General features: G+C 32.7%; 1 protein-coding gene and 1 pseudogene across 5 annotated transcripts; both read right to left on the minus strand.

The window, feature by feature from the left end:
* Positions 1-2,616: 2,616 nt before the first annotated feature.
* Positions 2,617-12,126, minus strand: LOC120077923 (Nucleotide/sugar transporter family protein). Of its 5 annotated transcripts, none has more exons than XR_005481861.2 (14): positions 11,922-12,126; positions 10,337-10,842; positions 10,079-10,248; positions 9,406-9,491; positions 9,245-9,294; positions 7,367-7,434; positions 6,451-6,551; positions 6,264-6,276; positions 5,704-5,888; positions 5,400-5,486; positions 4,426-4,520; positions 3,917-4,071; positions 3,568-3,698; positions 2,617-2,980 (listed from the first exon to the last, which is right to left on the minus strand). XR_005481861.2 is itself a non-coding variant. In XM_039032030.2 (14 exons), the coding sequence occupies exons 3-13, from the start codon at positions 10,588-10,590 to the stop codon at positions 3,954-3,956; spliced, it is 1,227 nt and encodes a 408-aa protein (XP_038887958.1). In that variant the 5' UTR covers positions 10,591-10,652; positions 10,742-10,842; positions 11,922-12,062; the 3' UTR covers positions 2,617-2,980; positions 3,917-3,953. The 5 variants fall into 5 exon arrangements, 4 of the variants coding, with proteins under 4 accessions (XP_038887958.1, XP_038887959.1, XP_038887960.1 ...); XM_039032030.2 differs by lacking the exon at positions 3,568-3,698 and having other exon boundaries at positions 10,337-10,652; positions 10,742-10,842; positions 11,922-12,062; XM_039032031.2 differs by lacking the exon at positions 3,568-3,698 and having other exon boundaries at positions 10,337-10,652; positions 10,742-10,842; positions 11,909-12,049.
* A 5,418-nt stretch (positions 12,127-17,544) lies between these two features.
* On the minus strand, positions 17,545-19,242 carry LOC150036369 (serine/threonine-protein phosphatase 7 long form homolog; annotated as a pseudogene).
* Positions 19,243-25,520: the final 6,278 nt, after the last annotated feature.

Here is a 25,520-nt window from a genome sequence, read left to right on the forward strand (position 1 = left end):
TGGGGACATAGAATTTGCAAGACGAAATTCACTCCTACCCAACTTAGGGATAGTAGAAAGGTTGTTCTCTTAAGTGTTGTTCCCGGGTCTTGAACAAGGGGCCCCATCCTCTCATTGGCCCGAGAGGGAATGGATTTAGTGATTAGATCCTAAATCAATTGTTCATTAGAGGGATAGTGGTACTTAAGGAGAAAAGATGTAACTCAGAGGTAAATCGGTAATTGACCTAGCTGAAGTTATGAACGACCTGTGAAGGATTGACTTATCGATGACAGTTATATCAAATGGACACAAATATATCTACAATGAGGAGAATGCAGCTACGGACTTTAGTGGAGTGTCCCGTTAGTTAACGAATGTTGGTTAACTAGGTTAAAGAGTTTGGTCGATTAATCTCAGATCGTTGGAGCTCATGATCTGTAGGTCCATTAGATCCCTCTACTAGCTCATAAATGGACTAAAATCTTAGATAGTGTGGTAAATGAGTTTGAACCGTTCAAATCTTGGCTTAAGGAATGAAAGTTAGATATATACGATATATCGACGCTTAATTACAAATTTAACGAACAAATAAAGTTAAATATAATATTTAAATATGATTTAAATATTAATTATATGAATAGGGATTCATATCGTTTTTTTAGAAAAATCGGGACAAGTGGGAAAAAATAATATTATTTTATATTAAAATAATATTATATTTAATTAAATTAATTAAATATTAAATTATTTGTATTTAATTAATTGTTTTTTTAAATTAAAAATCAATTTTAATTCAATTTTTGGAAATTCATTGAAATTTTGATTTTAAAATTAATTTTTGAAGATTGGATTTTCCCACTAACTAAGCTAGGAGTTTGGTTGTCTTCTTCACAATTAACCAATAAATTAACCATTTTGTGTCGTCAAATTTTGATGCAATTAGATTGCATGTTATTCTTTAATAAATAGAGATGATTTTGGCATAAAAATGGTTAAGAATTTTGTGAAATAGAAGGCTAATTTTGCAAAATTCATTCCATTGTTCATCTTCTTTCCAACCTTCATTCCTTCTCAAATTCACCACAAATTTGGATCCCACCATCCAATCTAAGCCTAGAGAATAGTAGAGAAGACTCTTGTGTTGGTCTATAACCAAGTGGTGCTGAAATTTATCTAGAATTGAAGGGGAATTTGGAGCTTCAAGGGTAAGTGTTCTTGAAACTTTGTTTTTCCTTTTTTAATTGCATGTTTAATCCTCTAAATTGAGCATCTTAGAGTGAAAATTGATCAAATCAACTTCTGCTGCATGCTCATTTATCCTGCACCTATAACGAGTTTCTATTTTGCAGGTTTTGTTCTTTGCTTGATTGTCGTACCTTGACCGTTTGTTGTTCGTCGTTCTGAGGATCTTGCCATTTTTCAACCTATTATCATAATATAGATGATTGCTTCCTTTCCAAAAATATTTTTTTTATTTTAATTCATAATAAATATAATTTAAAAATATTTCTGACAACGTGATAATATAATAAGTTGAGAATTAGTGAAATTTCATATTTGGCATTTTGAGTAATTGAATATTTGTTGGGGTGTAATTAATAATGGTGCGAGTTCGAGCATCTCATAGAGCAATAACTTCAGTTTGCAGTTGAAAAAAAACTTATAAATCTCACCTGCGACTAAAAATCTTCTCAAATTCTTTCTAAATAGAAAAACTTATAAATTTTTTAAAAGTGGAAATTGGTAAAAAGACTCACGAATTCTTTAGTATTTAAATGAATGAGGTACATAAGCTATAATAATATCAGAAAAAAAAAATATCAGAAGATGGAGAAAAAAAAGCTAAATTTAAACCCATTTTGTTCTGACTTTCTATAGTTAGAAGAAACGAAATGAGAGAGAAAAGAAAGGAAAAGGGAAAAATACTTACAGATTTTAAAAGTCACTTTACTAGTTTAGCTAGTTAAAAAAAACATTTTTGGTCCTCAAATTTAAGATTGATGTCTATCTAGTCTCTCAAATTTCAAAATAAACATGGTAGTTTCCAAAATTTTGAAAATAGTTCTAAATAGTCCTTGTGTTAATTTGATGACTAACTTGAAAAACTTGATGATGTAACAAACTTGAAAAAAAAACCAACTCAATTATATCACATCAATCTTTTTGTTAGTCAACTTACCATTCACTCTACTTGGTAATCGAACTAATTTTACTATTTTAAGGACAAAAGTGTTACTGTCTAAATTTTAAGAATCAAATGAAAATCTTTAAATCGAAAACGTAAAATAATTTCTTGAAAGATGGTTTTTCTCCTGCCCAAAAAAGAAACCTTATTATATGATAATTGACATTGCACTTCTATATTTTTTTCAAACTATGTCATAGAGACTGAAGGAGCATTGAGCCTTCTTCCTTCCATGTAAAAAAGCCTTCTTCATGTCCAAGCTAACTGCTAGAGTTATTCAAGTAATTTATTTTAGAAGGAACAAAATTTAGAACATTTTTTCAAACCAGTAGCAAAAATGTCAAATCATTGTCTTGTAGCTCTTTAGAACTCAAATACAGAATTGTATAATGATCTTGTTTCAATAATTGTAACTCTCTACATTGAAAATCCTCACAGTGAAAGAACAATAAAAATAAAATAATAATAATCATAACAATAAGAGGTTTTGAGATGTCTTCATGGTTGAGATTCATGAATGGAAGAAAATAGAATAATATGGATACCTCTAGAATACAAAGCTTGAGTAGAAGATCCACTCAAAAGGCAGTAAGTAATCCTTTGAAACCGCATAAAACAATAGGAGCAACACAAATTTGTCCGAGTTCACTACAAAATTGATTACAATTTTTCGAGGTTAAATCCAAAGAGTTGAGCCATAAGGATACTGGCATGATATTTGAATGTGATCGGCGACTAGAGACCGTACAAAAAATTACTTCAATAGCAATAATACAAAACGTCCGGTTAAATCTGTTCAAAATTACCGTGGCCCTGTAGGAACAACAACCAACCAGATTGATCTAAGAAACTATTCTATTAACAATATCCTGGATGAAAATTATAATAATAAAGTCTATGTAACCAAATTTATTATCAGAAACTAGAATGACAATTGAACATGTAATTTCCCTACAGGCATCATCAAATTTAAGCAGATCCCATGACAACAGTAATTCAATAATGTCATTCATTGTATTTAGTGAATCGGATTGGTGAACAAGTTTCTAATAGAACAGGAAATTAGTGATCAAATCAGGTCATTAATGCATCTGATGAAAGACCTCTTCACCAAGTAATGGAGAAGTTTTATACTATACTAAATAGAGGTGGAGCCACTTCTTAGATGTGTTAGGAGTGTAAACAAAGTTCTACATTGGTTAGGAAAGGGAGAGATCACAGTATATAAGTGAGGACGATCATCTTCACTCGTATAAGGTCTTTTGGGTGGTTTCAAAACCAAAGTCGACAATATCACACCACTGTAGATATAAGTAGAGGTTTTGTTGTCCTTATCAAGGAGTTGTATGCCAAATTTATATATACAGAGAGAGAGAGAATTAAGACTCTAAAGTTCTCACCGATTTTCTAAATTTTAGAATGCAAAGATTTCATATATAAATGCTCCTCCCAGCGAAAACTTTTTATCTGATACACAAAAGGCAGCACATGTTGCCATTCACTCCTAAAATGGGATCAACTTAGAGATTATCTTGCAAAAAGAATACAGTAAAATCAATTTACATCCCTGGGGAATTAAGAGCCGGAAAAGAAATTTGAAAATCGTGTACTCTTTGCATGAAATATTATGTAAACAAAGACAAATCAACTACGAGACTAAGTAGAAATATGTTTTCAGATGAAGCCAAACATAAATCAAATAACTCATACGACAGGACCAGGTTGGCAAAACAAGTTAAGAGAGCTTACTGGAATTGACTAGGATTCAGACAATGTAATTTGGCAATCAACGTTGGCCGTCTTCCTCATCAGTCTCCTCAAGAATTACATATTTGCTAGCAACATTTGTTGACTGTGAGCTTACCACTTTATCTTCACTAGATTTCATCTGTAGCTTTTTGTATCTGACGAGCAATTGGAGATAAAACATGTGATGACTTAACACAAGAAACGCCCATAACCAGATTTTTACTTGTTTAGATGCAATTTATAAGATATTGTTATTTTATGTACCTATACTCCGAGTCTATAATTCAATGTGAAGTTTGCCTTTTCAATTGCTTGGTTTATGATATTGGAACGATTCAATTATAACAATATTTCCTCTGAAATACTAGTAATGAACAATCATATAACATTTGAAGGTTAATTATTAACAAAATTTGACATATTGTCAGGCATGTTAATTAAGCACTATATTTAATCTTAGAATGAGGGAAATTTTAAGAGATGTCCCGTTTATTAAAACGACAACTTACTTGTACCAATTGAACAAACTGACCCCAATCATAATTATGATGAGACCAAACCCTTTTAGCCAGGTAAATTTATCGTGGAAATAAAATACTGCAACCTGAAAATGCAATAAAGCAATATTAAATTAGAAGACGAAGATACCAGGGACCAATAGCCTCAATAATGTTGGATAAAACAGTGCTCGTATATGTCAAAATTTTATATCTCAACACCATACATGTTAAAAACCTTCTTTTTTTTTTTTTTTGGTGGTGTGGGTTGTGGGGGGGAGGGGGATAAGAAATGCTTTGATTAAAGGATAAGAAAAAACCGAGGGGTAGATGGAAGACAAGATGTCTTCCCACCTCAATGTCACCCCTTCTAAAAAAATTTGAATGTCATTGCATTAATATAGAAGGAAGAACAGTGACTCGAGGAGTTCATTTCCTTGCAGTGGGATGCTGGTGAAACCATAACCTAGAGTCAATTTAATTAAAATCACCACTATCGCAGTGAAACAAGCAATCTTTTTTTAAAAAAATATATATAATAATAAAAATAAATTAATTAATAATAATAACAATAGTGAAACAAGTAATCTTAGAGCTGTGACAGAGAAATAGAAAGAGAAAAGAACGACCAGCCTACTCTACAAAGACATTTAAATGATTCTGGTGAGTAAAGATGCACGTTTTCAGCAAATATATCCTATTAAAAGGCGGTACCAAATTTACATCTGAAATTAAAAGTGAAATGGCTAGATAAATTGTATGTTATGTAGCACATTATCTCGCACAAATAGGCTCTTGATGAACAAGCTCAAAACTACCTGTAGCAAGTCATGACAACTCAAAAAGAAATGCTTCAAGAGAAGTGGTAACAAATTAAATACTTTGAGATGAGATACTAGACCACAATGAAGCAAAATCGCAGGACAGCCCTACATCAGTATAACTTCATTAGAAAGTACAATAAATATGGTCAGAAATTCTCATACCAGTATAGTTACAGCCTCCTTTACAACACCAGCAACCGTAACTGTGACAGCACTAGTTACAGAGACGAGGATATATTCTGTTAATACCTGCAAAAGCATAACATAATTCTTCAAATAGAGAAGCAAACAATATACTTGAGCCCCAAAATGTTAGGACAGGATTGGAGACAGCACTTTATAACAAAATTCCCAGCAAATAAATGCTCTACAGACTACGCCTACTGTGGAGTTGATACAAATCAATCCTCGTCCAGCAAAATTGTGATTATTATACAGTGAAGGAAAAATTCAAATAGGTTCCTACCATACAGAAGGCAAGTGCTCCACCAAAAAGCATCAGCAAGCAACTCCGAGTAACATGCCAGATACTATTGAAATATCCATTACTCGTAAATTCTCTCCACGGATCTAAACCAAGGGATAGCATCAAAGTCACAATAGCCATCACTGGTGTCACATAGCTCATAAGGGTAAAAGGATTTTTCAGACCTGAAATGAACGGAACCACGTTGGTAGATAGCACTTACCAGCACTAGTTTGGTATGGAAAAAAATTTGAAATCTGAATGAAACAATGGCAAAGAGTTGCCTAAAAGAACTTAACGTCAATATAAAATGGTCTTGTAGAAAGAAAATGGATGGACTCAAATAGTAACTCATTGAGGATGACATGTAGACTATTTCACTTGATGAAATAAAATAATATATCATCTACGGAGGCTGAAAGTTTTGGGATAAAACTCAAGATTGCAAGAACAAATTGATAATTTTGTCCCTGAAGCCTTGCAGAAAAATCCACGGATACAGAACCAAAAGAAATCCAATAATAGAAAACTAAACAGCATGCGAGAGCCAAGACACTTACCATATGCTTCTCGCTTTATATCCAGTAGGGCATAAAATGCATCATACGGGAAAAAGTGTCAGGATTGAAGCCAACAAATAAAAAAGCAAGAAACGGACCAAATAGTTGCTTGAAAAACAAAAGGATTTCTGACAGCATAAAACACGAGTATACACGGGAAAAGGAATTTGAAAAATAAAATTCATACCTGAAGAAGAATTTGCGTCATGGACCACCTGAAGCCAGACATAACAGAAGCAAGCATAACAAAAATGAAACCCCAGAATTCAAATTCTGTCTCCTTTGCAACTGCATACACAAGGCCAGAAAAGAAAATGTGCATAAATATATTTTTAATCGAAAATTTTAGCCAAAATGTTAGAATTAATGAATCAATATATCAAAAAATGTAAGAACTTAGAAGTGATGAATGCTTCAAGTTGCTATGGACACAAACAAAAGGATCACTTCCAACTTCAATCTTTCTTGAGTATGTGACATAGGTAAACAGTAAAGTTGGTATACCCACCGTGAGTTCTAAAAAACTATTCCTAACCACCATGGCTGGCTAGTAGTGGTCACACGCGCGCACACACAAATGCTTCAAGTTGCTATGGACACAAACAAAAGGATCATTTCCAACTTCGATCTCACACACACACACACATAAAATAAAATTGAAAATAGCTGACTCGAGGACCTCTCCAGCAACTTTTTCTTTCTCATGAAAAATTATGTTGTTTCTTTCATCCCAAATCTTCCACAAGATGAGCTTTAGTAGCCTTGAATGGGTGATCAATAAATAGCAACTCGATCCAATTATAAATAGCATCTCTATCCAATTATCTTGGAAGAATAGTTACGGTGCAAAATAACCACAAAGTGGCTCGAATACACACAATATAGAAATAAAACAAACAAACAAATAGACTCAGTCCTTCCCGTGTAAGGGTGATGGGTAATAAGAGTGCAAGTTCAAACTTGAAACCTATAAAACTGACAACTCAGTTCAATGGATCTGACCTTCGGAGGTCATTTCCATTTGAATATAATCAAGAATTACACATTTTAAATTATAAAATTCATGAATTATCAGCTAGGAATAAAATAAAAATGCTCGATACCTGTTAATAAAATTCCAACAGATATAATCAAGATGATGCCAGAAAGTCTGAAACTAGGAGCCTCCAACCTGAAACAAGAAATTTCATGCTACACTTGTAAATAATGAACCAAATATTATGATATGAAAATACAATGTCTAGAAAATAAAATTCATGATATACGTAACAGGAAATGTTCATAGACAACAAAATCTGCAAGAACTAGTATCATGCTATGGTGTGGTTTAAACAAGCCTATCAATACGGAGATGTAATATAGGTGCAAAAGGAAGAATGGTAACCCAACCCAACATAGGAAATTACTGAAATTGAAAGTTCATTATTGACCACATTACAATAGTCCTTGGTTGTTTATAAAAACTTTAGGATAAATAACTTAGCAGGATAATCAAAAGTCATAAATCCTCAAATAACTTTAAACAAAATACACGTAAAAATAAATAGTTTTAGACGGGAATGAATGGTTCTTAAGGAGTACAAAGATAAGTGATTTAGTAAGTTTATAAAATTCTTTTTGACTACTCTTGTCGATTCCTGACAGGTTTTTCCTCTTTCAATTACTCGTTTTAAGTTATTTGCAGCTCATTGCAAAATTTCTACATTAATAATACTTCAGCCCAGTAACAAAGAATAAGTATCCTGGCAAATGGAAGTTTATGCAGTTTTTCTTTCCATTAATAAACTGGGGTTCATTCCCCTGGTATCTAAAAGATATACAACTTTTTTATTTAAAAAAATAATAATAAATCTAATATCTTCTCATTAGCACATACCAAGAAATTGTTTCAATACAATTAATCTACATTAACATTATCTTTGAAAAGCCCAAAATTCCACCTTCAGTAAGAAATCCAATTACATGAGGAAGCAAAAGAGAAGATGGAATATTTTAAATTTTAACACTCAATATCAATAAGCCATCTCCAAGCATTATGTTGAAATCCTTTGATTAGGAGCCAAATATAGGATACTTTTCTTTGATGGTCGGTATTCAGGGCAATGTTGGTGGAAATTTTTTTCTATTTTCAACATTCACTGGGTCTTCTCCAATTCATTTAAGGAGAATGTCCTAGATTTATTGGTGGGTCCAACCGTAGCATGAAAATCAAAATTTTCCTGGGCTAATTCGATGAAGGCTTTATTATCAAAGTTATGGTTTAAGCACACTCAGAGAGTTTTCCATAATAAGTCTTCATTGGGGGTTGATCATTTTGGTTCTTCTCGTCTGAAGGCCTCTTCATGGTGCTCTCTCACTAAATGCTTTGCAAGATATACTATTCAGGATATTTCTCTTAATTGGAATGCTTTTACGTTAGCATCTTAAATTAATTTTGTACTACACTTATTTTATTACTTGTTTTCTTTCTTGTTTCCCCTTACGGAGTTCTTTTACTTTTGAATGTTAGTTTCTTTTCATTTCACCGATGAAAAGTGCCTATTTGTTTCCTTTCAAAAATAAATAAATAATAAAAATAAAAATCAATCACAAGCAAAATCTCTTTTCTCATATATTTAGCATGAGGCCTTTTCTTGAATATAGTTTTCTTCATTTCCTATTTAAAAAATAAAATTTTAAAAAAGAATCTTAAACATATAGAGTGAAAAGCAACATAATTAATAAAATTCATAATCAATATTCAGCATAACTCTATATTCAATACACACAGCTAAAGAATCTTCAGGAAGGTAGAAAAGTAAAGCTGAAATCATATTCCGTTAACATTATTCTCAAATGTCATGCTGTATTAGAAAAACACAAAGCACTGTAAGCTTCCAAAACGTATGAGGTACGAGAAAATTGGATGAAATTAGATGTAATTATATAGATAAAGGCACACATAAGAAACTAGATTACAACAATTTAGTTGTACAACTCACCTGAAAGCAAAAGCAAACAGGAGAAGAAATATAGGAGAACCGGATTTACACTGAAATCAAAAAGAGAGAGAGAATTAGTGTTATGAAGTATAAAGTAGAATATGTTTACAGCATATACAGTTTGTTGACTAACAAATAAGCATGAAGAAAAGGTATCCAACCATGGTAGCAAATGTGACTGATATCGACACAAGGGATGCATTGCTTAGATTGACATCCAAGGCTGTTCCAAGAGCCGTTGGGACAACTGTGAAAGGCAAAGTCCATCTGTGGCATTAGTTGATAGAAAAGTTAATTTACACACGATATAAAGTAAACATCCTAAGGGCTCAAACAAATGTAAACAAATGTCTAATAAACTAAAATAAACACCATCCACAAAATTTCAGAAAAAAATAACAAAACATAGCCACAGTAATTTAATTATTTACAAATTCATGATTTTTAACAACTACCGCATGATGAACAGCAGAAAAATACACGCAATAGTTTTTGAACTTTTTAGGATCAGGAGGATTTGTCCAAAGAAATTAAAATATAACTGGATTAACAATTTACCAAAGAAAGAGAATGTCACATTCTTCTAAGTAAATCATAGAGAACTTATCCATCGTTGTTTACTTCATAATGCGAAGTATATATTAAAAAAAATAGATTTTATTCAGTTAATTTTTCAACTGTTACTTGAACAAGACAAGAAGATGCCTTGATGCATTTTCACAGTTAGCAACGTTATCACATTATACATTAGCTTGGTAGGGTGGAAAGGTCAACTGCAGTATGTAGACCAGCATCATGAAAAAGATAAATCAAAGTCGTAAGTTTCAAGATTACCTTTAATGAAGTAATCCCTCCATGTCATAGTAACACAAGGTTGGAATCGACTAGACCAAATCCATGTGATCAAATTGGATAGAACAGCTTGCATGGTAAAATGAACAGTATTCATGAGCAATGGAGCCGGGAACCTACCCAAATGATCTCCTAATAAAGATTTATTATATCTGCTCAAACCAGGAGAGATTCCGTTAATTAAGCATTCTAAATAAACAGTATAACCTTAATTGTTGATTATGTGAATAGAGAACTTACAAGGTCAAAAGAAGGCTGAAAGTATACCAGACAAGAACAAAGAATAATGTCTTTAGCACATTGGCAGCGGATAGAGGATTCTTTGTATCTAGCTGCAGTGAATTATAATGATCACTGTGAAAGGGTTCACGGTCATCGCCATTAAAATGCCTCCCAAGTTTGTTCTCAATACTTAAAGGTTCATATTTCTCACTTCCAATTCCGTCGACATGAATAGGGAAATGGGCCTCAGTCTCCCCACCATTAGACTGCATACTTGTCCGCTGTCACTTTATATATCAGTTTATCTCCTCCTCAAAATGCCAGTTTATACTATCTGACCCAGTTCAAGTGAAGACAATTTGAAACCAGTGTATTGAGCACTTGAATTTGCATATATTAAAGGATTATCAACTGGGACAGTACCACTATGTCACACCATCTTGGAAAAAAATGGCTCTCTATGACAACCACCACTTCTTGACTTCCAGTCTCAATAGATTCAACCCTCGCGTGTTTAAGCTTTTCTGTACCCAAAGAATTCCCAGTCATCTCCTTTGCTCTACTAACATAAAATCATCTATGTTCTCCAACACAATCACTGACAGATGCAAATGAGTAAACAGAAAGCAGGAATTTTATGCATTGTGACAGATTATAGCAAGTTGTAAACTTCGTGTAAAATTCAATTACTAATTGAATTAAAAATAAAGATAAACTGAGTCGGGACAAAACTTGGATCCTTATACAGAGTACGGAACATATAAATTGGACAGTCATACAGGCGTGCAGACTTCATTTCATAATGATAATGCCAAGACAGGCCCTCTTTCAGCTAAAATTAAAGAACCTCTCTTTGATCTCCTTGCGATGCCTTGTCATCTCTCTACTATAAACTTGTTATCATTCAATACAACTGTTTCTTAACCCAAACAAAATTTTAAATACATATACACAGAGAACCCAACTTCCGTGGAGCTTCATGATCATAAAAAATTGGAAATTCATGATTTATGAACTTTTCGGCTACAAATTATTAAGTGTAATAGCCAGCAAACACTAATAAGTCATGGGCGAGATAACTTCGTTCAATTCGGCACAGATCCTATGATTCTTTATAACTTTCTTCCCGCCTCCAATAATTCATTAGAGAAGCAGCATAAACTAAACTAATGTAGTCAGTCACTTAAAAATCAAGCTTTGGCAACAGCGGCTATCACGACTCACAACAAGTGACGTCGTGACGTCGTTTAAGAGCTATTATGAATGAGGCGCGTGAAGATTGCGCGTCCGTAACAGCAACATGTGCACACATGAAGGGAAACAAGATAGCATAGTTCTAGAAAACTATCGCGGAGACTCGCTACTTCAAATTGATCAAAAAGACACGCAACTAATTAAAGGAACAAACAATAATCAACAAGATGAAGCATCGATAAGGATGAACTCGACCTCAATCCGAGTAACAATAATGCGTTAGTAAACAATGAAATAATTCAAAATCAGCTAAACAGAACAAGCATCATCGTGATAAACAAACACAAACGTAAAATCATTTCAAAGTACGACGAGATTCTCCAATATTCGACATACCGAAACAACTGACCTGAGAAGAATCTGAGGAAAGAATTGAAGAAATGAGCAGGAATATGCAGAAAGAATGCAAGAAGAACCAGGAAGAAGGAGATGAATGAGGAGAGATCTGATCTAAAGGTCTTGAAAATGGCGATTGCAGGTGTTGAAATCTCAAATCAGAACGTCTGTTTTCAATGTTAAATGTGGCTGGTGAATGGTGAACGATGTCAATGGCCATTTCTAAAAGGTAAGATAAATTGATAATATAAAATCTACCTGCTTTACTTTATTTTCTTTATTATAATTGAAGTGCGCGCCTGTACGGGTGGGGCCGGGGGTGGTTCGGTATGTGGTCGAGTCGGGTGCAGGCCCAGTGGCCAAGATTTAGGACAACCATGAACCCGACCGTGAGGGTTCGCCCGGGCGGGTCCCATGCTGCTGGCCATCGCTTCGGTTCGAAGATATAATTAATAGGGTCTATAATTAGACAAATTAAGGAATGGCAAGTCTGTGTATTTCTTTTAGGTAAGCCCAAGTTATCACTATATTTAATTTCCTAACGCATATACAATGAACCATGGGATTTATAGAAAATCACGAAAAATTTTGATTATGACATGTCCAAGTAAACTTAGACCAAATCAAAGTAATCTGTGTCACCTTAGTTAAAAGATCAATCTCACGTCCTCGTAATTGTTGTATTAAAAAAAAACTTATTCGTGAGATCAATTATTGTACCTATGATACAACTGATTGGAGAATTGTGTAGTATTAGATACAATTTTTATTTTGGTTAGAAATCTACAACTCTCCAATATAGTATTATTTTATAATAAATGTTGAGATAAATATTTGTACCTTTATTCTTATGAAAATAATTAAGTGTCATGGTAAAAAAAAAAAAAAACTGAAATTTTATCAAGCCTTATGCGCAATTAATGAGTACAAATCATTCTCAACCAAATAAAATAATTGAAGAAGGAAAATCTAAACATCGAATATGAGGAAAAAAACAACAAACAAAACACTATTTCTAGCACCTTTAGCAATTTCATCTGCAATAATATTACAACCTCTGCTTATATGGATAAAAGAAATATCAATAGATGATTTAGAAAGCAACCAAATTTCCTCCAACCAGCAGGCTTCCTCACCTCACGCTTCTTTTTTCTTCAAGATTAAATCAATGGCGCTTTTACAATCAGATTCCACCACAAAGATTATGAGAGGTAATGAACCTTTTAGCAACTCTTATGTCTTCAAGAATAGCTCTAATTTCAGCTAAAACCTCTAGAAATAGTATATTCAAACTGGCAGTAACCATTGCTATTAGCACTCCAGATGAATCACGAACTAAAATGCTAAAACCAGTCAGATTTTGAGAGGATTTCCATGATGCATTAACATTGACTTTAAACCAACCTTGATAAGGAAGAGTCCATAAAGTATATGATTTGAACAACGATTTTAAGATGTTGCAAGAATTGGAGATCATCCTAATATGAGCAGAAAGATAGTCAACTTGATATTGGAGAATTCATTTACATCTTCACATGGAGCCAGCTTCACACCATGAGTAAAAATGTTTCGATCAGACCAAATAGTCCAATAACCAATGGCAAACAAGTCCAATTCATCCTGTTTACATCTTGAACTGATTTCAAACCATCTGTCTATAAAGTTGTCGTTGAAATCATAATAAAAAAGATTACAAGAAGAAGATTATTTTTTCCAGATGGATCTAGCCTGAGAGCAAGTAAATAAAATATGATCACTACTTTCAAAACCACGAGAACATAAAGGACACCAAAGAAGAATCTCTATTATTTTCTTCAAAAGATTTAACTTTGTAGGAAAGATATTCTTCAAAGCTCTCCACGTGAAATGCATTATTTTATAAGGCACTTTAAGTTTCCAAATATTCTTCCATACTTCTTTCACAAGGTTAAAGTTGGATGAATGAACACATATTATGGATTTTAGGAACTATTAACTATAATCATGATAGTTAATCAAGATGTTTGATTGGAAACTATCACAATATATGAATATGAGTAGATATTTTTATCTAAACTCAAATAATATGTATAATTATCTCTCTGTCTTTTTTTTTTTTTTTTATTCAATATGAAGGTAGATGGATTTGAACATCTTTTGATAAAGAATGCACCATTTATATAAGTTAAGTTATGCTCAATTTGACGTTTAAATAAACTATCATCTTGTAATCAAATGTAATTAAAAAGATTTTAAAAAAAAATATTGTAATAAAGTCTTATTTTTAATTAAAAATTGTAATTAAGATGATAGTTATTGCACCAACGTATGAAAGTGATGTTGATGTTGCTTCTATCTAGAGTTTAGAATTTTGATTTTCTATTTATAACAAGTGCGAGATAGTCTTTTGAGTATGTCTCAAGCAAAACGACTCTTTTTTTTTCCTCTCTTAAAGCAACAATAACCCAATATCTCTCTCTTTTTTAAAATAATATATATATATATATTAAATGCTATTTGACGCCAATGACAAATTTGAATAAAAATATCCTTGATAATCATTTATTTTTTAAAAACTAAGTCTATAGACACTACTTTCACTTCCAAATTTCTTCCTTTATCATCTACTTTCTATTAATGATTTAAAAAACCAAGTCAAATTTTGAGAACTAAAAAAAAATAACTCTCAAACAATTGTTTTCATTTTTTAAATTTGGCTAAGAATTCATCCATTGTACTTAAAAAAATGCAAACCATTGTAAGAAATGTGGATGACATAAACTTAATTTTCAAAACCTAAAACCTAAAACCAAATGGTTACTTGGGGCCTTAAAATTTTGTTTTTGGTTTTTAAAAATTTAGCTTATTTTATTCCTTTTTTACAATGATTTGCATCTTTTTAAAATATAATTGTTGAATTCATAGTCAAATTGAAAAAATAAAAACAAGTTTTTAAAAGCTACTTTTTTTAGTTTTCAAAATTTGAGCTCATTTTTCAAATAATTGGTAAAAAATAGATAACAAATGAAGGAGTTTGAAGGTGAAAATATTCTTTACAAGCTTTTCAAAAAGAAAAAAACTAAACTAAAAATGAAATGGTTATCAAACGGGACCAAAGATTTTTTTTAATAAGGAGATAATTACATATAATCGTTTTTTAATAACAAATGGGGTAGGAAGGGCTCCGTCTAACATTACATTTACAATCGTAAAAGGTGAATAAGGGAAAATCTTAATCGCCTGTTCTATTTGATAAAACAGCTTATTTATTAAATAACTTTTTAATTTTTAATTGATGTATAAAAGCTTACAAATATCAACTTTTAGATTTAGCTTCCCTAGAAATTTGTTTATTCTTAACCATTTAAATAAATATATTATAATAATATCATTATATATTAATATATTTTGTCACATCTATTTTTCAATTATAATTTCTTCAATTTTTTATAACAACTATTTTTCTTAAACTTTTATTGAATAATCTAGATTAAAAAATTAATTGAAATTTAAACCATATAAATTTTTTAAAAAAAATATGTCCTAATGAATTTAAATTATATCAATATGATAATGATTGAAATTATAAGTTATTTTGGCTCATGTAACTAAATTACACTAATTTAATATTAATTTATTTAATATTGAAACTAGTTTGTTCCAATTTAAAATTAAAATTTATCAAACACTATTTTATTTCTTTTCACAACTTATTTTTTTAGAAGTACAATTTCTATTCACAACTTATTTTTCTGAAAGCACAGTTGCCAGTAATTATTTTAAAAGCTACAACAATCTCAAATGGAGTCTAAATTATAAATTATTATCACCATCACATGTAGCAATATAAACCACATCTATTCCATGAATTTAAACTTGCAAACTGCTCATTTGGCATATGGATGTCTTAATAATCAAAGGTATGTACTTTGAATTTTCCAACTCCCATCAATACTAAAAAAAAAATTAAAAAAAGCATTGAAAGTATTTTGCTTGGTTGGATTTTTTTTGTTGGTCATAGAAAGTTTAATAAACGCACTAAATTAGTCACTTAATTTTTTCGATATTTGTGAGTGTTCAGACCAACTTATGCGCACATCGATTAATCTCACAGGACAATCCAACTGACCCTACAACATTTGGGTGTCCAGAAAACCCGTGGGATATTAAATTCTAGGTAGGTGGTCACAATGAATTAAACCCATGACCCCATAGTTTTTTGGCTTTTTTTTTTTTATTAATCACTAAAATAATTCAATCTATGTATTTTCAAATTTTGTAGCAATTTGACCTCTATTATATTAGACATAAGGGTTTGAGCTCATATGTCGTACTCTATCATTAGTATGGATGTAGTTTGGAACACGAAATGTCTTCAAGAACACCTCCCTAAATGCTTAGATTAGATGGTTAGCTTAGTAGGTTTTTGTAATCTACTTATATCACAGCGTTAAAAGTATCTAGCACAAATTGATAATCAAAATTAGATATTAATTTTTATCAGACAACCTAGAGTTTTTATAATTTATAAACACATTTGACTCTAAACAATTTATGGATCAACGTATAAAAGAAATCTAATTTAATTTTAATGATATTTTTTTATAATAGGGGAAGGATTGGCACAATGGTGAGAATCATACGACAACCGTACAAAGTGGGACAAGTGTTGGAGGAGAATAAATAAAAAGGAAGGGGAAGAGAGAGAGACATCTATTTGAGAAGATGGAGAAGCAGGGGTGGGAGGAAATGGGGATCAAACGCTGAAATGGGGTACTTCCAAAAATATTAGCAAAAGTTTGGGTACTTTGAAAATGATTTGCGAAATTAATGTAATTTTTTTCTGTGACTGTCACTAATAGATTGCAGATTGCATCTTTAGAAAAGACAACCATTTAAATTTTGTGTTGGGTTGCGTGTTGGAAAAGACGTTACCCATTTTCTTTTGAAAACACATCTTTTTTAAAATTTAACATTTGACCCCTTTTTCCCCATTTTTTTCATTGATTTATGTGTTGTTTAATGTGAAGAGTCAAAAAAAATTATATTTTATATGATTATGAGTAGTTTTGGATCGAATGATATACGGATGAAGTTAAAAAATATAATATTTTTTCAAACTATTGATAAAAATGGGTATATGAGAAAGTATTTTTAAAAATAGGTGGGTATTGAAACTATTGACAAAAATAGGGTAGTGAAATCGTGTACGGAATACACAATTGCTATGTGGCAAAATCGTGTACAGGGTACACGATTAACGTTTAATCCAGTCAGCACCACGTTGGCTGACTTGGTTGACCGGTCGCATGGAAACTCTTGGACCGGGTCCACAATTTGTTTTTCTTTTTTTTTTTAAAAAAAAAATAGATTGACTAATTGTTATTTTTTTAATTGTAGATGTACAACAATATAAAGACTTTAGGAACGGGTCCACAAATTCCTTCATTATTAAACTTAATAATATATTTAATCTACAATGAAAACATAATTATTTTGCACTTATATTAAAAAAAATGTCATGATATTAAAGAATATTTACAATTAGTTCTTTAATTTGAAAATAAAAGTTTACATGAAATTTAAAAACGACCCCCTAGCCCTTACCCCTCATGGGGGTGGTCTTTGTGTCCCTCTAAATTAGGTTCACCTTGCTGTCATTGTCGTCTGCGACGAATACGTCTTCAATTGATGTCAGTAACATTGAGTCATCTTGTTTGTTAAATAATATCTTCTATGTTGACCAATTTTTGCTGACACATTGAACCTAACTCTGGTAAGTTGTGTTGCACTGAATATTGTTGTACAACTCCGATAAAATTATTCTATACAATGAAAAAAATAAATATTAAACAATATTCATATCATATATATGAAAAATATCTTATTTTAAATCTCTTATCATGCAATAATAGTAAGCGTCGTTAGGTGTGATAAATCGCCTCGTGATTGAATCGTACTAGGAAAAGTAGTCATCTGATATAGCTGACCCATTTATTAATTCTCCCCGTGCACAATGATCATGTCGTCCATGCCAGTAGGATATATATTTCGCGTAGATTCGATGTCAGTCTTGGTCGTGCTTACCTCTCAAATCAATCTGGTGTAGTGTTGGGAGTGTATAGGACAACGAAGGTATCGTTTGTCGCAGACCGAACTATCTCAACAAACGATCTGGATGATGTCACTCTACTATATGGAAGCATATAAGAGGACTAGCGGTCAACCAGATGTCTTCACCATCACGACAGTAATCAGGTAAGGATGACCAAATTTTTTGTGTGTATGACGTCCAAATAATCTGACAAAAAAAGAAGAAGAAGAAGAAGAAGAAAGATAAGTATACATCCAAAATGTTTTAAATATTCATTTATATATACATTTGTTACCTGATTGTGCATCAGTCTGTCAAATATTTTTTGGTACACGAGCAATACATTTGCTGACTGTTCAGAGGCAGCTAATACACCACTCCATCTAAAATTATAAAAAATACGATTAATTTACATTCTTACATAAAATGATGAAGAATATAATATATAAATGAAAAAAATACCTGACATTAAGAGGACGATGATCTGGGACCTATAACTGGACTTGTGGTGCTATAATTGGAAATCTATCATAAGCCCATACCTGTAGTAGTATCAGTGGCCCCGCTATTTCCAACGCTTGTGCATTGGTAGCCCGACAAAGTTCTCTATACGACCATGCAAGGCATGCACCACCCCACGAGTACGTACCGCATGCTCGAAATCAGACAGTAGCGGAAGGAACATGAGATGCACTAAAGTATTTGACTTGTCAGCGAACAAAAATCCTCCAATAAGCTGCATAATGTATGCTCGTGCATACCTACGTACGTTGATATCGTCAGCAGCGGGAGGTAATTCTGGAAACTGGGACGCCAACCAGGGGATACTCAATCTTGAGCCTTTCAAATCATCTGGTAGAATGCCTAAGAGCTCTTCACAAAAATTCTTCCAATCATATTGTAGTGAACCTGTCAATAGTTGCCCGTCCACTCGTAACCCAAACTGTATGGCAACATCTTGCAGTGTGATTGCACATTCCCCATAAGGCAGGTGAAATGTGTGGGTTTCTGGTCTCTAACGCTCAACTAGAGCAGTAATAAGGTGCCAATCAAGCTAGATAAATCCGATTTGTGCAACCCCAAGAAAACCTACCTGTTCAACGTAGGGAATAATGCAGTGATCAAATGGGATAGTATATTGTGCAAATGCCTCCCTTCTCTGACAACTCAAAACTACTGTCGAAGAACTATCCCATATCGATTGTGAATAATGCGTATTTTGTTGATATAATTGTACAGGATTAAAAGGACCAGACTCCATTATCTAAGAAGTTCAAATTACATTACATAATAAAATTCATCACATAAAAGATACATAAAAGTACATAAAAAGATACAATTACATGAAAAATAAATTCATTACATAAAAAGTACAATTACATAAAATAAAACAATACATAAAAAAATATAAGTACATAAAAGATACAATTACATGAAAAATACATGTACATAAAATATAAAATTACATAAAAAAATATAAATACATAAAAGATACAATTACATGAAAAATACAAGTACATAAAATATACAATTACATAAAAAATATAAGTACATAAAAGATATACCTAATGACCCAAAGGCGAAGCACCTAATGTACATTGTGGACAAGTACGTCTCTTGTGTCCTTCTCTCTTGCAAATTGTACATCGAACTTTTTTGGCTACTTCTGTAAATGATAATTTTGGCCAATAATCTGGGTGTTCTATTGGATGGAAGCGACCTTCATAACATTGCTTGAAATTGGACAATTTATAGCATTCATCAATAAGTGGTATGTATGTCAAACACATGTAATTATAAACTGCAATTACATGAGAGCATGAAATCTTGAATGACTACCACTTATTACAATAACATATTCCTTCTTTCAAGCTTAAAACTTTTGTGTGTTATCCTTTATAGGGAGAAATCATACTTATGCCAGTTTGTACTTCAAAAGTTTGACTTTCCCTGTCAATAGATGTCACTGTATGCGCAGATGCTCGTTTTTTCCACCTCTTAAGTTTTCTCAGAACATATTCTGTATACATGTCCCCACGATCGATTGTTTCACTGATTTCTTGTCTTCGACGTTCAAAATACAATATTGTGCGATAAAATGCTAACCTAACCAAAGAAGTAATTGGTAACATTCTAGCACCTTTGAAAACACCATTAATGCATTCAGCTGCATTGCTTGTCATCCACCCATAGCAGTATCCACCATCATGTGATGGGTCCATTTTTCCAAGTAAATATTTGAAAAATATTCATTCAGTGTTCAATTGTTTCAATTCTTTCATGCACTGAATGAACTTGCACTTTTGGTGTTGATCTCCTGTCTTAAACACTAAATCTTTTAGTTGTTTTGATTTATATTTCATATTGAAATTACCGGCAACATGATGAAGACAATATTCTAGGTTCACTTCAACCAATTTCCTTATTATTAATTTCAGCAAGAATGCCCTTATGTCTATCAGAAATCAAATAAATATCATTTCTTTGGATAACATATTCACGCAATACCCACAAAAATCATGACTAACTGGACAGAATTTTCACCTTCAACAATAGCAAAAGCAAGGGGAAATATATGCCTGTTTGCTTCAATAGATAAGGCGGACAATAATTTCCCCTTATACTTTCCATAGAGATGAGTTCCATCACTTTGGATTAATGGCCTACGATGTTTGAAACCTTCTCTTGTAGGACCAAATGACCAAAAAACTCGACAAGAAATAGTCATACCTGACACATCAGAAGGAAGGAAAAACCAATCTGTTTATGTTCCTAGATTGTAATGAACAAAAGCACTCAACCAATAAGGAAGCTCTGAATATGATTTCTCCTAATCACCAAACACAACAATCAACGCTTTTCTTTTGGCTTGCCACACCCGTCTATAATTAACATTATAGCCATATTATTTTTTAATTACTTCTTGGAGTAGGCCACAGGTACCCCAGGATCAGCTCTAACCAAATTTTGGATTTCGATACTCATAAAATTTGAATCAAGCTGTGAATGATCTGTGTCAATCTAAAAACAAACATGAGTGTTCCCCTTGAAGTTTGATGATTTCGAACATCCCATGAGATTTACGCCAACATACTCGTAACCTCCAATCACAACCATCACTTCATGATTTACATTTGACATACCAAAGATCTTGATTTGATTCCATTGCAATAATCTCGTAATGTTCTGTCACACAATATTTTTTTACAGCAAGTTGTAAATCTTCTTTAGTATTAAACGATATTTCTTTCTGTATTAAACTACAATTTTCTACACCTATACTCCTTTCCTCCAAAGTAGACCCTAGCTCACATGTTGAATTTGTAATTTCCCTATCTATTTGGGTGAACATATCCGACGGTATCAGCTCAAGATCATGTTCCCCACTACTATCGTTTCCAAATAATTCATCAACTTCAACATCAAATCACTGTCTCCATCATTTCCAAGTTCAAGAGTAACTAAATCTTCAAGACGCATCGACATATTTATTATGATTTTTTCAACTGTTATAGTTGACAAAAAATATGTTAATATGTCAACCCAATAAAGTCCAATTTCTAAGTTCAACATATAAGATCTAAATATTATACATTTAAATCAACCCAAATCTAAGATCCATAAACTATACATTAAAATCAACCCAAATAAAAATAAAATAATATATCCACAAATCATACATTTAATTCAGCCCAAATGCAAACAAAATAAAATATATATGAACCAATCTTAATTTTTATAAACATATACATATATTTCTAAGTTCAACCCAATAAATACATAATCATCCAACAAAGTAATCATAAAAAAAATCCCAACAAATAGGCAAACATAATCATCCAGAAATATAGCCCAACAAAATCTAATTTTTAAGTTCAACATATATCCAAAAATAAATCATGGATCCATAAACTACACATTAAGTTAATCCCAAATGCAAACAAAGTGATATATATATATATATATATGAAGATTATATATTGGAAAACAACATAGGGAAAAAAATTTACCTCAGTCAAAGAAAATCGAAGGAAGACGGTTTAATGAAAAAGGAGGAAGACGGAGGAAGATCAAAGTTTTCGGACGATGTTTGGATGGACAGTTAAATTTTCGAATATATTGGGAGGTTTTCGGAAGATGTTTGGACGGAGGAAAATGGAGGAAGATCGACGAAGAAGCTTTCGGATGAGAAAGAAGAAGGGTCGCGCGACTGTTTAATGGAGAAGAAAGTTGTGTACCCAGTACACGACTGCCACATTGGCAGTCTGCGCGTGCCAGATCAACAGGTACTCGTGTATCGAGTACACGATTTAGAGCTAATTGTGTACCAGGTACACGATTCAGGCGTAATCGTGTACTGGGTACACGATAAAAAACCTATTTTTGTCAATCTTTTCAACCCTACCCTATTTTTGTTAATACATATTAAAATAACCAAGATAAAATAAGGATAAAAACAACAAAGTCGAAAAAATAACAAGGTTTAGATCAAGCATAGCACAATGGGCCCAAAATGGGTCTAGGGAAGAGAGTTAGTTTTGGGTGAAATCCCAAATTAATGTGCTTGGTATCAACTAAGGTCAAGGTCGAGCCTAGTAAAATAGTTAGTGACCCATGTCTGACACATGTTCCTGTTAAAAATTAGTGCAAACTTATTTTGCAAATTATTAATTAAATTAGTTTTTTCTTTAATTGACTTTTATTTAGGGTAGTGCCTCCTAAATTGGAGGATAGTGATATAATAGTTTAGTGGATTGATTCATGAAGTTTTTCTAGGTTAGTGATAGAAAATTAAGGACAATGCATTAGTGGGTAGTTTCCTATTTTTCCTATAAATACTTGTATTGTTTCCACTTAAATGAATGTAGGACTCAATGAAACACTTAATCCTTCGTGTAATTTTTCTCTCTTGTTTCCAACTTTCTTTCTCTTTGTTTTGTTGTTTTTGTTACATGGTATCAAAGCGTTGTAACGCAAATTTGATGAATCTTACGCAATGTGCTGATACAAATATGGATATGGATACAAATTTGATGAATGTTTCTATCTTGGGCATATGCATAGCGATATATGATGATATGTGATACTACTTTTAGATAGGCATTATTAACGACTGTTCTTGTAGTATGTTGTGCGTTGTCACAAGTTTTCTTGCATTGAAACCAAGTATAATTTCACCACAAGTTTCTCGGTGTGATCCGAGGTCGAACACAGGGACTGTTTTAGGTTATTGCGTTATGTTCGTGATACATGCGACCAGGGGTTTTTCAATTTATAAAAGAATTTGTGTACAAGAAATTAAACATGCGATAAAGTAAGATAAAGCGGTAGAAATGCGATGATAACATAAATTGCGTTAAAGTAAATTGAGTTAAAGTAAATCTAAGCTAAGATGATACAAGATACAGGTTTCATGATACAAGATATTGAGGTCAAGGCTGGCTGTGAAGATTATGCAAAGATCGTGTAATGCGGTGACAAGTCTTATGTATGAAGCAGAAACATAAAAGATAGTTAATTCAAACATCGCAAGTTTTTTAATTGCGTTAAAGATATAAGTACGGTTCTACTTTTCCCTTGACGTACACCTCTCGATGATCGGCCACGTTTCTACATCTTTGTGGTGAAACAGGGACGAACGTAATGAACGCAAGGTTGCTTCCATCTCTGGAAGTACTACTCGCTTTAGTTAACACATTCTTCTAACCTTCTCTCAACAGATCAGAATGACATCTTCACTTCTGCTCTTGCAGGTGAAGATGCCGTCTAGCATGCTTTAGCTAAACGCATTTATCTATTTAACACAGATTAAGTTACTCGTTTAATCCATATTAATTACCAAGGTTTTAAGAAAACTTCATGGAGAAATCAATAAACGGAGGAGTGGAAATAGACAGAAAAGTGGTAATGAAAGTGATTGAGACATTCAATAAAACTATTAAGCGTCTGATACATGATTTTTGAATGAAGAGATTAAGAAGATGAAATACACTTGATGAAATAGAGTTTGAAACAAATACAAATAAGCGCCAACGTCTTAGCGCCGATCTGGATGGAGGTTTGCTTGCCGGTGTGGATGAAGTGAACGGATGGATGAATTTCCCTCTTAGGCTTGCTCAACCGGTAGCAGGGATCTAAGCATAGAGCTTCACGGCGGGGATCTGGCAGAATCACACTGAGACTTGCCTCTCGGCCGTGTCTCTTCTCTTCAAGATTTCTTTCAATCAGTACTCAGCTCAGCCTTTCTCTCAATAATTCAACAGCAATTAGCCCTCGTATCAATACCCATATCAAGTATATCTTCTCTAAATTCTATGGAGGTATTTATACGTGAAAAGCTTTGACTCTTGGCTTGTGGACCCACTTCTTGTTATGGAAATTCCAAAGATGGAGGAATAAATATTCTTTCTGTTATGCAATCAGACCGTCAAATCTGCACAACGGTTAGTTATACACGTGTCGCAATCCTCCGCCTTTGCGTTACTCAGCTGCATCTTTCGATCGGTTGCTTGCATACGGTGTTGTATTTATTACCGCATGCGGTTGAAATTCAGCTCAGGATCGACTGTTGCATTGCGTCGTCATTGTGTTAATCGTCTCTTCATTGTTGATTGATGGGCGCAATGTAACGGAGATACGTTGTTCAGAGTGGTGACTTGGTTTCTTGCAAAACAGAGTAAAAATATCCTCTTTTACCATCTTGACGATGTTAGTGGGTGTAATTGCGTTAATTCATAATTATTGTATTTTTGAGCTAATTTTCATACAATCAATGCATATTCCTTCTCTCTTGGCCGCAATATCTAGATAAGGCAGCATAAATAACTTGTATTTCTACAAGTTATCACACCCGCAAATTTAGATATATGCTTGTCCTCAAGCATATCTTCTACTAAGACAATAATGCTAAATTTCTCTCCTATATTTTTGCGTCGATTGGCTGCTCCAAATGTTACACTCAGGCACATTTCTTAACAATGCAATTTCCTTCTATCCTTACTAATTCTGAACAAAGCCCTACTTTATTCATCTATATAACAAAATTCTACTCAAAGATGCTTTTCTAGTTTTGAAAACAGATGTTTATCTATTCTTTGTCAAAACAACTTGATATGTCTATATGTAGTGGTCAAACTTTGCGTTATTTAATAGAGACTATTGGTCATGGTTATACTCTTCATTTTGGTTGTTCCCACGGGTGTCATGCGAACATCCAACTAGATTGTGTGCCAATTTCAACTTTAACTCATGATATTCAGAGGAGTTGTCTCTTACACTCTTTTATTTTCTCTTTTATTGCGTTGTTCTTGGAAACCCACCTTCGTTTTGGCTTGCTCCTACGGGTGTCATACGAACATCCAACTACGAACAGGCTCCTTTCACAAATAAGCTCTTATTAGGTTGGGAACATTTTTGAGGTTTTCCCTTGCGCTGACACTGAAGTTTGGCATAAAATTTTTCTTTTTTCTTTTTTCTTTTTCTTTTTCTTTTATTTTTTTTTTCAAACGAAAAATGAACGCATTTTCTTAATCATCGCAT

Source organism: Benincasa hispida, chromosome 5 (genome assembly GCF_027475165.1).
Source record: "Benincasa hispida cultivar pf3 chromosome 5, pf3_genome.v1.1, whole genome shotgun sequence".
NCBI lineage: Eukaryota > Viridiplantae > Streptophyta > Magnoliopsida > Cucurbitales > Cucurbitaceae > Benincasa > Benincasa hispida.